The following is a 14,515-nucleotide window of genomic DNA, read 5'->3' as shown; positions in this document are numbered from 1 at the left end:
GTGAATCAAGAAGAAAGAGAAAAAAAGGGGTTTTGTGGCTTGAAAAGTAAAAAAAATAAAATTATATTTATGTATTTAATTATAATTATTATATGTATTAATACAAAATTATACAATTATTTACTTTTCAAGCCCCAAAACCCCTTTTTCCTTTTTTGTTTCTTGATTCACATGTTACAATTTAAGGAGTGGCTACCATTTTTTAGTTAAACATCATAGATATAGAGAAAATATGTTTACCAGCCCCAAATTCTCGGTCCATGGTTATTTGATGCACTGGACTCCACTAAGCAAGAGAATGGTCCTGCTTGCAGTGTCACTGCCTGGTTGACTTGAACATCACCTTGGCCACGGGCCTCCACTATAAACCTCAAGGGCCGGAATACAAGTCAAACCAAAATTTTAAAACCTAATATTTTTCAATGTTCTTCCCAGCTCCTTTTAGCTGGACGCACCACCCAGCAGTTTTTAGAAACCACCTAGCTGTTTTTAAGCGATTACTGAAAGGTTTGGCCACAATACAGGGGCCACCACCCACCTACAGCTTCTTAGCACCTAGCCTAAAATAATTTTAGGGGAGAACACTGCTTCTGGGTAAAAAAAAAAAAAAAAAGCTACGAGGGAGAATTTAAATGAGGGATTCTCATAGCCAGAGATGGGCTTGAAGTGTACATACCTCTGAGTATGGAAAAGAATGTGAAAGAGCTGGGCCAAGGAAAAGCTGCTGAGTGAGGCTCAATGGGCATGGGCCAAGCTCTTATTATTTCTGCAGAGTATTTATATAGCGCTGACATATTACGCAGCTCTTCACAAAGTCTTTAGTCATATTACTAACTGTGCGTCAAAGGGGCTCACAATCGAATGTCCCCACCATAGTCATTACCACAATCTAAGGTCAATTTGGGGGGGAAGCAAATTAACCTAACTGCATGCTTTTGGAATGTGGGAGGAAACCCGAGTACCCGGAGGAAACCCACCCACGAGAAGAACCTGCAAACTCCAAGCAGATAATGCCCTGGCAGAGATTCGAACCTGGGACCTAGCGCTGCAAATGACAAAGTGCTAACCACTAAGCCACCAAACTGCCCTATAACCCTATCAATGGATCACCACATACCAACTGCTCTTCCCCTTCAAGGATATAGAAGATAAATTAAAGGATGACTGATGCGTGTGAAACATAAAACAGAGCCTATCCATTAGTCCTCTACCAATGTTCAGCTGCTGTCAGAGGCAAGACATAATGACAACTAATCATCCAATGTATCAGATGCAGCAGAAAAATGCACAAACTTATTTTCATTGAAATATTCCAGTTATTGCACATTCTAAACGGCCACTTTCAGCATCAGCACTTTGTATTATGTGACATCTCTGACTCGCTATTTACCAACCCCCTGCGGTGCCCGCAATGAAAAGCGATTTCAGCCCACTGCAAAGGAACAACTCGGGCTGACCCACCGCGCTCTCGGGGAAGAGCAGCATGCTGCCAATTTCATGCACCCATTCCGGCAAGGCGCAACACGGCCTTACTCGATCGGCAGGGAGGCTGAATAATTGCACGCACTAAAAACTTTTATCTGTGTCTATAAATATAAACGAGGATGCGCTGCTCTCCAGAGGAGACACCTGCGTTTTCAGGCACACATCATTAATAGCAGCGAGGCTCGTTTTCTAACATTGTGACGCGGTGATGGCGAGGGTGGAGGAGATAATTTGATGCGAATGGCCATTTTCTGAGAAGGATGTCATTATTTTTTTTACTAGTACACAAACAGGACTGGTGCAGTTCCCCTATAGAATTCCCAGCGGTGCTCGTGGGGTCGTCTTTACAAACATGTACCTGGGGCCTAATTGAAAGCCTGACTTCGATCCTCGCGGTCACAAGTATTGATTGCAAGTGCAAGCTCAGAAATACCAATAAAACTGCAGTTAGCGTCAAGGGGAAAACTTCAGAATATTTTCAGTGTCTAAAAATTAACCTGCATTAAAAAAGTAATTTTAATTAAAATCTTGTTGTGCCAAATTTTCAGTACGTATTTAAAGCAGAACTAAACAGAAAATAAAAAAAAATCACAGTTACCTTTAATCCCACACAGCCCTCTATGGCGCTGGTCCATGCCTCGATCCGGTCCTGTGTTGTTCCTCTGCGCCACCATCTTCGTTCTTTTCTTATGTCTTTTTCTTGCTAAGTCACCCGATCTTGCACTGTACAGGTGTGATATTAGGTGACGTAGCCTGCTTTTTTTTTTTTTTGGGGTCCTCTTTGGTCCTGGTCCTCTTTCAAGTTCTGGATCTTCAGCCATCTTGGCTGGAGAGCAGGAATGATGCAACTCTTGTACATGCACAGGGGATTTACTCAATTCTAAGAAGCTGGGGGTATGCTGAAATACCTGGTATGGCACACGCAGAAAATATCCATCTATATGGAGCTGCACATGCAGAAGAGATTGCAAACGGGCAATTTGCAAAGTTTATTTTATTGTGGAAAGGACATTAACTGCCCCTTCTGCAATAATAAACCTTCATGTTCACCATTTGTTTCTTTCTTAAAGCAAAAGTAAACCGCAATACTTACCTAACCCCCATCCTATTACAGAAAACTATAGCAATGACAAGATGATGTAACTTCCACACAAGTGAGTGGAATGCATTCATTCTTGGAATGCACATGGGGATCCAGGAATGCTGGGGTTCTCTGGCGACCAATGCTGAGCTGCGCATACTAGGAAGTGATCAGGCAAGTAAGGACCATTATTGCAGAAGGGATATCACCTGTCCCTTTGGGAATTTAGTTCCGCTAAAGATAAAGTCCAAGCAAATATCACACAGCTTTGTACTAAAAATTAGGTATAAAATGAATGTGTAATGTAAAAAAAACTATATTTTAATGCAAGCAGCAATTCCAGCAATGCTGTCAGCTGCATGGTGGCTTAGAGGTTTACCTTTGCAGCGCTGGGTCCCAGGTTCGAATCTCATCCAGGACACTATCTGCATGGAGATTGCAGGTTCCCCCTACGTTTGTGTGGGTTTCCGCTGCATACTCCGGTTTCCTCCCACAATTCAAAAACATGCGGTTAAGTTAATTGGCTTCCCTTCAAAAATTGTCTTTAGACTGTATTAATGACATATGACGATGGTACGGACATTAGATTTTGAGACCCTTTAAGGGACAGCTAGTGACATGACTATGGACTGTGTATAGTGCTGCATAATATATTGGTGCTATATAAATACTGTGTAATAAAAATAATAATATTAATAATAAAGCTGACTGGGAGTGAGAAATAATACAAAGAACCAATCAAATGTGATGCAACACGGTGCAAGTAATGTGCTGCAAGCTTGTCACTTGAGCGGTAAAAGTCAGCTCCAGGGAGACCACAGGCAAATAGTTATTAGTCTCTTTTTAAGCACAGTGTCCTCTTTAAAGTTCTATAATAAATGTGGTTTTGCTGCAAGCCGCAGCCATGCACAATAAAGCGTACTTAGTCCAGGAGCGTATTTCAATTACATTTCCTATGATATTTTTCTAATATAACACTACAACATTAAAATATTATTTTCTATATTCAGCTCTTTGAATCTGAGCTATTACAGAGAACATCATTTCAATGCAGCTTTGTTATTCCGTAAAATAAGAGAACCGGTCAAAGGTCTGGATGCTTTTGCAAGGCGCTGTGAGTATTTTGTCCTCAAAAGGTACCAATTGTGTCTAAACATAAAAAGGTTTAAAAAGATACAAATTAATTTTGCAGCATATTTCAGCCTCCAAACTTTTTTTTGAAAAGCAAATTCTTGTGAACATGATGTGCTTTAAGACTTAAAAACATTTATTTAACAAGAAGAGATGTTTTCTTAAGACATTATAAAGCTTGTAGTTATGGAAACAGCACTTGGCCATTCAAACAGCATGTGGCGGTCCATTTCAGAGTCTACCCACTTCAAAGGAGAAACTTGCCGGACAAAGTTCAGTTGTACTTTGTGGCGCTGGCTGCAATCACCATAATGCACAATGTCAAGTTAACCTTATGAACGCACAGGAAAACAAAAATTGAGGGGGACAATTTATTCGAAGTGGCCAGGAAAGTGCAGGCATGGAGAAAGAATAAAGGGCATAAAATAACTAATAAAAGTGTGCTGGTAAAAGGATAATCATTTAAAAACCTGGAAAAACAGTTTTAAAGCATCATTTGCTGCCATGCCCTTAAAGCAGACCTAATGTCAACTTATTACTTTACATTAAAGGGTAGACAACCCTTTTAAGTCCTTATTGCTGAGGCGATTGCTTCGCTCTTTAAATCCTTACTGCTGAGGCAATCAAGACTGAATGGGAACGCAGAGCCTCCCAAGATACTTGCGTCACTCATTTCGGGAGGCTTTTGGCTGCTCCTTCTGCACGTGCCAGATGCATGCGCAGTGAGATCGGCTCCCTTTTTTTTCCTCTTTACAGTGGGCTACATCACCCGATCTCGCACCTGCGCAGTGCGAGATTGTGTGACGTAGCAAGAAGACTGAAGATGGCGGCGCCTGGCACTTCCCCTGAGCCGGGATGAAAAAGAATTCCAAGACAGTGCAGGATCAGATTGAAGGAAGGTCCATCCCATTGAGGTATCTACGGGATTAAAGGTGACTGTGATTTTTTTTTTTTACTTTGGTTCCGCCTTAAGTCCCTCCTATAAAGAACTTTATGTGACCACAACCTAAAGCTGAGGTCACATGAAGCTCCTGGATGAGACCTCTGAATTCCTGTATTTCAGAGACACAAGTGACGGAGACACTTTCCATAAGATGTTCATATCACAAAAGCAGCAATAACAACACTTAAGGGACCACCCAGTATTCTCCCCAGCCCCTTTAAGAAAGGTGCACCATCAGGCACTTTTGGGTATCTGATGCCCAGCCAGCATCTACTTCCCCTGGCCTTGTGTCCCCAACATTCACACGTTGGAGGATGCCGCTGGAAGGTGGGAACAACTGCAGAGTTTGTTTTAATCATTAAAGAGTTACAAGATGTTGCTCAGATGTGTTTAGTAAAATATTTCTTCTGCAAGTCACGCAAACCACCCCTCTCCCCCTATCAAGCCTCCGTTCTGCACAGGAGCAAGCAAGAAAACCACATTCGTATCTAGGAGTCGTCCGTATGTCGGATGTCCTGCATTCGGAGACTACCTGTATATAACACAGAAGTACTCAATTAAATGGGGCTGCAGAAGATGACCAGGAAGAAAAAGGACCAATCGTGAAAAGTAGTAGTGTCAATGTTATTATTTTGATTGGCCTGGGCACCATAAAATTATTGAGTCAACTATGAATTATGCAAGGTATCAAAGTGTGCTACATGAGCTTGTGAACCCAATATTCCGTAAATTAAAGAAGTAGCAAAATTGGATTTTTGTGTACCTACTTTTTTGCACAGTGCACCATTTTGTGATGTTTTTCTTAAATGTGTGATGCAAAAGTCCTAGTGTTGTTATTCAGGCATGTCACCTTTATACGCAGGGAATGTTTGAATGAAGAAAAAGTCTGAATTCTTTGAAAGAGTCAACATCAGGCAGATATGATGGTCAGCGTCCATAAACATTTGGCCATGCAGTGTAAAACAAACTTTTGAGTATGAAAGGACTCCCGTGGGTAACAAATACATTGATGAGGCCTCCACTGGTGCAAGGAGATGAACACAGCCGAAATTCCACCCTCAGATATTGTGCTGCTGTTTAGGCTAATGAGCCAAGTCATAAGCTGACTTTAGGCTTTTGGTACCTCACTAAACCCAAAATCGCTGACAAAAAGCCTGGAGCGTGCCAGTCTCTCTGCAGGATACCGCACATACACAGGAAGAGCATTTATTGTTATTACAGAATTTTAAAAGACAAAATAATAGATCACAAAAGAAAGACTGCACATCACTCGCCCACTAGCTCATACACTTGGTGGTCCCTATAGGAAATTTAAAGGTATATTGTTACAACTGGCATTGGTTCAAATTTTCATACTGCTTGAACTGGACTCTACATCAAGTTTAGGATATCTTGAATATCAGGTTTTCATCATTTCTGGAGAATCACATTCCGCATATGCAGAGGATTCTTCTAGAAGGGTGCAGAGAGAAATTACACAACTTTATTGCTTTAAGATTAATTTCTTGTCAGTGAGGGCTTCATTTATGGAACATGTACATATTTAAATTTACGTAGCATGTCCAGAGGATCACTTTAAAGAAGCGTAACCCCTAAATTTTACTTGTACCTGTACTTACCAGGTCAGTGTGAATCTTGAGGTGTGCCTGCAGCTTGTATTTATCTGGACTGGAGTAGTTACAGCCTTGCGCCGGGCACTTGAGGGACATGTTGCTATGCTTCTGGATGACGTGGCGTTTCAGGCAATTCTTGGTGATGGACGAGTAGGTGCATTGAGAGCAAAAAAATAAATGTTCTCTTGTGTGTGTTCTGACGTGCATGTCATAATGTACCTGATACCAGAACAGCTTACCTGCAAAGAAGTGCAGAATGGAAACATTACTCACATGTGACAGCTGTGTTACCAGAAACAGCAATTCATAGAAATCCTTAATGGAAATAAATCAAAAGAAACAAAATAAGTCCACTTAGAATATAAACTGAATTAGAAACCTAGGGGCAATATTAATCTGATCCTCCAATATTGAATTGTGAAAGCCGCACGGCCTTAACGCTCAGGAAGTTTGATTATTTGCTTGTATTTCCTCTCGGTCAGATCACAAAGGTCAGACTAGAAGTCCACCATTTCTCTACCTAAAGTCATTTATCACACCAATTTCAGGCAGGAGAAAGGCCAGCCGCTAGGGGGTCACACCTTGGCAATAAGACGATTTTTCTGGCCTATGGACCTTTTAATGTTGGAAAAGCAAATACAACACTTACAGACATTTATCTAGGCAATCAAAAACCAGGCCATTATTTTTTTTCCCATTAGGAAGATGAAAAGGAGAGAAGAGGGACCACACACCTTTTAACCTCCTGGGCGGTTCACTTCTGTCTGGATTTATTTGTCTAAAAGCGGTACATTGTCTTTTATGAAAATGTATTTTACATTGTAGGCCTGTAATTCTTATATATATTTCACTTGAAATATGTCCAATATTTATTAAATTTAAAAACTTTAAATAAAAAACACAAAAATCTGTTAAAACAGGGGTGCATAAATAAATCAAAAATACTGATACTGAAACCCGTAATGTAACTGTACATTAGTATATATATATATATATATATATATATATATATAATTACTTTGTATTGGATTGAATTCAATTATTTTGTATTGAATCCAATACAAAATAATTTGAAATTTCTGCCACGCTCCCTCGCAAGCACCAACGTCACCAGGGAATGTCAGGGCACTTGCCAGGGGACAGATCGAAGGTGGGGCAGGACACTGGAAGACACCGGTGGGCCCAGGTAAAGTCTTTTTTTTTTTTTTTTTAGTTACCCCGAGTGTGGCTCGGGGGTTACCGCTATCAGCCATTTTTTTCTACCCTGAGCCACACTCAGGCAAACCGCTCAGGAGAATTAATGACTTTAGGCATGCGAAAAAGCTCAGTTTTTCATGGAAGCCTTGATGCATGTTTTGAGCCATTTCAGTATTACTAACTAAAGTTTTTAACTAAAGTTTTGATTTCTAAAATTGTAAGCTGGCAGGATTTTTATTGCAGAAGAGACAGGCGATGTCCCTTTTGCAATAGGACAAACTTACCTACCTGTTTGTAATCTTTTCTGAACACACTATGATGAGCATTGGCATTATAGTGCTTTCTCCCGGCCTGGTTAAATAAAATGGTCGAAGATCCAACAACCCAGAAGAGAAGTACGGGAAGATGGAAGCCCATGACAGAGCGAGGACAGGTGAGTGAAAATAAACAATTCTGATTAGGCAGGAAGTTTTTTTTTATTGCAGAGGAGACATCACCTGAAATAAGTTGTCAGGCTGCAATTTTTTATTCTTTACATTTACAGCGTTCAACCCAGAAAGTTTTTTAAGCTGGGTGGGAAGAAGCTGTAGGCAGGTGGTGACCCCTGTATTGTAGCCCAATCATTCAGTAACCACCCACAAACAGCTGGGTATTTACTGAAAAGTGGGCTAAAATGGGCTGGGGAGAACACTGCATTTAGACTTGCTTTACTGCTGCAACATTTTTTGGCATCCCAAAAAGGTTCTAGTTTAGTGTTTCTTGACAAAGGTATTGTGGGTTATTCTTCCATCCTTTTCCTTCTTCTGCCTACATCACCTGATCTCGCACTGTGCAGATGGTAGATCGGGTGATGTAGGCAGGAGGAAGTGGAGGACAAAAGAAGATGGTGGTGCCTGGAACTTCCTCTGATCTGGGAAGAAGGGGGATTCCAGGACGACGCAGGAACGGATGGAGGGATCTACAGAGGTAAAGGACGGTGTTCTAACTAGAAATTTTTTTTTTGATTGGTCGGAAGAAGCTGTAGGTGGGTGGCAGCCTCTATATTGTAACAAACTTTTCAGTAACCATTCAAAAACAGCCACATGGTTACTGAAGAGTGCCGGGTGGTGCACCCAGCTAAAAGGTGCTGGGGAGAACACTGAACGTAAGTTTTTTTTTTTTATATTAATGAAAGTTCCACTTTAAGTCAGTTTAGATGACACCAATGATCTTTTTGGCATCATACAAACACGTTAGAGCAGTATTTTTTAATCGTGGTTTCCTTCAGAGGTTGGTAGAGGTTTCCTGAGCAATGAGCAGTTTTACACTTCTCAGGTCAGATTCACTGACACCAATGATCTTTTTGGCTATCTGTAAGGGTGACATTCTTCCCAATAGCCAGGTATGTAAGAAGCATTCATCCATCACACTAATATACTGTGAGCTGTGGATATAGTAATTATTGCAGGGGTTCCTTGATGACGTAAAAGTTATTTAAAAAACATTGTTGTAGTGTTTGCTGGAACATTTAAGTGAATAGAATATACAAACACTAGATTTTGAATTCAGCATTTTGACAGTGGGTAAAACTGTTAATGTAAATTAGGCCCAAGTGGAAAAGAAAACAGCACACCTAGGACCTTTAAGATATGAAAACACAAGACATGATATGAATATTTAAAGACAGGCGACTTATCAGTGTCCAATGATTATCTGCTCTACCAAGCACAGACAAGACGTCTGTCTCTTCCACACTTTCTCGTTCTCATGAGCAATCTTGGAAAGCACACAACCTGCTGAAATATCACGGGATGTAGAGATAGAAAGGAGGATGTCAACCCAGCATTATAGGTGTTCAACATATTATCAGAACAATGCTGGGAACTTAACGAGAAAAGCATCAGTGCATCAAGAAGGTTGTAGCAGAAAGGAAAATACAACAAATACACTAAGGGGAACATTCATCAAACAAATTAGGGACAGACATAAACCAGGATGCTGCTCACTGAGCAAAGTCTATGCAACAGTTTCCTTTGTATTTATGATTCCTGCATGTCATCCTAGGCAGCCAACTGCAACAGATCTGCAAAGTTCTAACACAGATTTATGGTTGCACATGAGAGATTTTTACTGTGTCCAGATGCACAATTAAGAAGTGGTCAGGGTTAGGTTTTATTCCCCCACAGCAAAAACAGGAAAGATTTATAAATTAGGCTGTAACCTTGTATTAAATTTGTCACACAATCTGTCTCACTGCTTCTGTTTAGCATTTCTTGGATGAAATGGAATTAATAAATGTCCCCCTATGAGAAACATTCAGTTTACTATAAAAAAATGTTTTTGAGCAAAGTTTTGCTTTAAAATGGAAATAGTGTCGCCCTTTTAAAAATTTATGATAATGTAGTTATTGCAGAACAGGACAGGCGATGTCCCTTCTGCAAAAATCTGACTTGCCTGCCTGAGTGCACTGGGGAATGGACAAAAAAGCTGAGCAGCTCATCGCTGGTTGCCAGTAAAACCTAACATTCGCGCCTAACATAACATGTGCTCGAAGTGAATGTTATATCCTTCCTGTATGGCTGATCAGCTTGGCCAAAGATCAGAATGAGGAAGAAGAAAAAGGGGAAAATGGCAGCACCCTGTAATGGAAAAGGAAAGCCGAACTTTAAGTCTCAGAAATTCCACCTTTTGCAGAGCAGTGCATTTTCTCACATCATTACTTTTATTCCTTTAGTAGAAGGTTGCAAAGAACTTGCTTGGCACCAAAAAACCAGCAAGGAGGATTTCTTTTAATGTAGAGGTGCAAGGGCCCACTCAAAGATGTGCATTATGGGAACACGTGCATTCTAGCAGAGACATGGTAATACACAAGCTACACATTGTGCGCTGTGGTGCTCTTCATATTTTATGGCCAGGTGTAGACCTGATTTGAAGTGCTGTAGAACACTGGACAGCCTATTCAAATGGATGCCCCAATGCAGGGCACAATAACAAAAGAAGCCACAGGAATGAAAAGTGTGCATGGGTCCTAACCCTGGCCAATGAAACATATACAGAACAAAAAGTACCCGGGAGGTTTCTTGTGCCAAACAGGGCTGAAACTAAAGTTTCAGACTAACAAAATGGTATTGTCCAGAGGTGCTCCAATGAGCAGTTTTGCACACATCTGGTGGAAATGTTGAGCCATAGCCCCATTTTGGATTAAAACCTTACTTACCTAAAACAGTATATATATCTCAGATGCCAGGCCTCCCCTCCAGTTGGCCCTCCTATCAAAATTATCAGAGTCTCCATATAAAAGCAAAAATAGCATTCTGAGGTATTGACACTTGGCAGCCAGAAAAAAAAGTTTTTTGACATTAGAAAGCGATCCTATTCTAGTGAAGAGGGCGTTGTGAATGTATTCTCAATGAAACTGTAAGTCTGCGGCTGTTTTTTACACCATGTAGATAGAGCAATAGACAGACACAATGCTCAGCTCTCTGTTTGCATTAGGACTCTCATGTTTGACAAGCAAGGAGTAAAGGAGGTTCTTGTTGCCCTAAATCATCTGAATATTACAAAGAATGACTGAAGATGGCTCAATGCTTCCCATTCACCTTACAATTTAGCAATGTTCTTGCCTATGTGCCCACAAATGGAAGTCTCCATAACTGCCCAAGCTACACATTGTATAAATGGATCCTTAAAACGTAAAGGGTCCTTTTCCCAAGTAAAGCAAATTATCATGGTTTCCCTGTAAAATTGTGTGCAATTGCGTCTGGTCCCCATTGGTAGAACATTATTTTTCACCCTCCTTTGATAGTACATTAGTGACCAATTAAAATAGTATCCATTTAAAGCCCCATGACAGTCATGATTTTATTATATTGGTAATTGGTTTGTGCAGCAATGTGACCAGCACTATATTCCCCTTCTTTTTTCTTTCCCTCTTCTTTTATCTTTGTTATCTAGTGTCCATTGATTTTATTTTTTTCCTTGTGTTATTCTGATACTGTATCAATGATAATTTGTTTCAATTTGTTATTTTATATTGTACAGTTTGTCATATATGTTGTATTCCGTTTTAATTTTAACTAGTTAAAACTCTAAAAAAATTATTGAAAACAAAAAAACCCAAAGGGTCCCTCTGTGCACCTATAGTTTGCAAAAATAGTAAGTATAATGTTGCATGTCACTTACAGATCATGAAGGAGTAAGTAAAAACTTCTGTTTCTATTTAAAGAAGAGAAGCAAGTAATTCTAAAAAAAGTGAATTTGCCAATAACTTCCACAAAAGTGGAAATCTTCTTACCGCAGTATTCACACTCCAATTCCCCATAAACCTTCCTGATTTTCTGAAGCAAATCCATATTCAGCTGTTTCTTTTGTAGTCCGTTTAGGATCGCCATAAAAGCACCAGCTCCTCCTGCACTGACAGATAGCAGATTCTGACCATGAATCTGTGGTTGGGTCTCATTACTAATGTTCTCCTCTGTGCTTTCCCTGCTGCCACTTTGAACAATCTGAACTTTTACTAAACTATCCAACTCTCCATCTTTCAAAGAAGAGCCGTCAGCTGGACTGTGATTGATGGCTTCCGAAACATTATCTTCGCTCTGTACAGCTTGGAGATTAGCATATAGATGTTTATTCTCTTTCTCTGTCAAACTGTGTAAAAGTTCTTCGCTCGACACTTCCTTAGAGGCACTAGAAGAGTCTGCAAGCTTTGCTGGGGAGCCATCCGTTAATCGATTTGCTTGGTTGCTTTTGGAGAGGAGCTGCTCTGTTTCTTCACAAGGTAAACTATCATTTTGTGCTTTCAAGTCTAGAGATGGATTCCTACCAGTTTCCTGTGCACATGTTTGTGAATCCAGAGTGGAAGGTGCATTGGCATCCTCCTGGGCATTCATTTCAATGTCACCCAAGGCCTCTTGTTGGATGTCACTCCCGGGTTCTAAAAGGCAAAAACTCTTACTGATGGAATCATTAAGTAAAGTTTCTTCTTCTAAGTCTGGGTGGGCTTCTTTGATGTGAGCTTTTAGCCTGACAGTGCTTACAAATTTTTTCAAACAGTCCGAGCAAACATAGACAAAGGGGTGCCTGCGGATGTGCAGTTCAAGGGACTGGTACTTGGTGGCTCCGTGGTTGCACAACTCGCAAGCGAAGGGCCTCTCGTCACCGTGAACTAACATGTGGCGGTCTCGTTCCAATTCATTTTTAAATTTACGCTCACAAATGTGGCAGTCATAGAGAAGCTGTCGTTTTCCTTCCCTAGTGAGCAACCTCAGCTCATCAAAGGTCTCCTTTACCTTCTTATCTAGCAAGTTGTGCGTTTCTTTGACGTGTTTGATGAGGTTCTTGACGTCGGAGTATTTCTTCTTGCAGAAGCGGCAGTGCTGTTTGATCTTTTTGTGGACTCGCTCCACGTGGACTTTCAGGTGACCTTTGCTAAGGCAGCTAAATGAACAATGGTCACAGCTGAACTTTTCCCCCGTGTGCTTCCTCATATGAACGCTGAGGTTGGCCTTGATGGCGCTGGCGTAGTTACAGAGGGGGCATTTGTAAGGCTTTTCATTGGTGTGGATTCGCAGGTGGGCCTGCAGAGAGTGTTTGAACTTGAAGACTTTATTGCAGTATTCACAGGTGAAAATTTTAAGTTGGGTCGAGGCCAATCTGAAAAAAATAGAAGAATGAAGTTAAGGTTAAAGTAAACTCCACTTCCTATAGTAAACTCCATCTGCAACTTTTCATAACCAACTTTACAAAGCCTGTGAGAACTTGGAAAGTTATATAATAGGGTTTTAGCTCATTATGAGGTTGGAGAATAAAGCTATACATGCTGTATCAAAAACCTTTAAAAACTGGAAAGAATTTCCATAATGCACTACTTCAATAACTTTCACATATCAGAGTTTTCCTTGTTTTGTAGCGCAAAGTAAAGAGAAAAGGGCAAAAAGCCTGCAGAAAACAAAAAGCGGATACAAGGCCAGTCACAATTTGTTTATTGTTAAAGATAAAGAATGGAAAAGGTGCTTTAGGATGGCTGACTGAACAGTTGTGGAAAAATAAAAAAAACACCACAATACTAAAAACATAATTCATGTACACGATATGTTTTCTTATCACTAATTTCACTTTTAAAACTTAAAGCTAGCCTACTGCTAAAATGTTATATTTTTCTATTGGGGAACTAACCCTTTTATTAGGAGGTAAAAATTAGCTTTTTTAGTTTTTTGCCCCCTAAATTAAAAAAAAAAAAAGAGGGGAATCCCTTCCCCTTCTGTCTTTGCTACTGTGGTGGTAAAGACCGAATTGGTGCGCAACAGCCTCCTGGAATGCATATATCATTTATCCAAGGAGGCTTCAGGCTGATCCTTTAAAAAAGAACTGCAGTGTAACTGGCACGTTTTAACAATTACTGCAGGATACTCAATTTTGTGCCTGCGCTGTGCAGGTGACGGGTGACGTAGCCAGAAGTGGAAAGAAGATGGAAGCGAATAGCAGCGCTCGGCGCTTCCTCCACACCAGGGCAAAAGAAGACTCTAGGATGGCGTGGGACCTAATCGAGGCCAGGAGTGGAGGGATCGGGGGCTCTGCAGAAGTAAAGGTGTAAAGTAAAGTAAAGTGTGAATTTTTATTTCTACAACAGTTCCAGCAAAAAGACACATAATGCAGCTTTGTATTAATTATTACACAATTATATTTTTTAAAATGCAAGCTGTGTAAGTTCCTGGACCTTATATTGTAATCTCCTGTACAACACACCTCTACCTAGGGGGAAGGTAAAGCAGTATAATGGGCAAATCAGCTGATTCTGATAGGAGAAGGCACCAAAGCAACACAGAGATGAGCGCATCAGTCTGCCGTTCCTTCAAAGAGGTATAGGTTGGAGGACTATAAAGTCTAACAAAATAGATGGTTCCTAGTAAATTTATTTCAACTCATGCCACATCCTATAAATAATATAAAGTTAAATTTTATTTATTTCAATTTTTGGGACTTTTTAGGCAACCCCAATTGTTTCAATTCAGTTGTAAAAGACTCAATAATACTTTTATTGCAAATATAATCTAGTAATAACATTGTTCTTTATTTTTTAATATA

General features: G+C 40.2%; 1 protein-coding gene across 3 annotated transcripts in view; it reads right to left on the bottom strand.

The window, feature by feature from the left end:
* ZFAT (zinc finger and AT-hook domain containing) overlaps positions 1-14,515 on the bottom strand; it is a 127,279-nt gene that overhangs the window by 55,593 nt on the left and 57,171 nt on the right. For all 3 annotated transcript variants that reach the window (XM_072410633.1, XM_072410635.1, XM_072410634.1), the window contains exons 7-8: positions 11,724-13,084; positions 6,260-6,492 (exon numbers count right to left, since the gene is read on the bottom strand). In XM_072410633.1, the coding sequence (XP_072266734.1) occupies positions 6,260-6,492; positions 11,724-13,084 (1,594 nt within the window). The remainder of the gene's footprint in view (positions 1-6,259; positions 6,493-11,723; positions 13,085-14,515) is intronic.

Source organism: Pyxicephalus adspersus, chromosome 5 (assembly GCF_032062135.1).
Source record: "Pyxicephalus adspersus chromosome 5, UCB_Pads_2.0, whole genome shotgun sequence".
Taxonomy (NCBI): Eukaryota; Metazoa; Chordata; class Amphibia; order Anura; family Pyxicephalidae; genus Pyxicephalus; species Pyxicephalus adspersus.
This window is presented reverse-complemented; position numbering and strand designations above follow the sequence as displayed.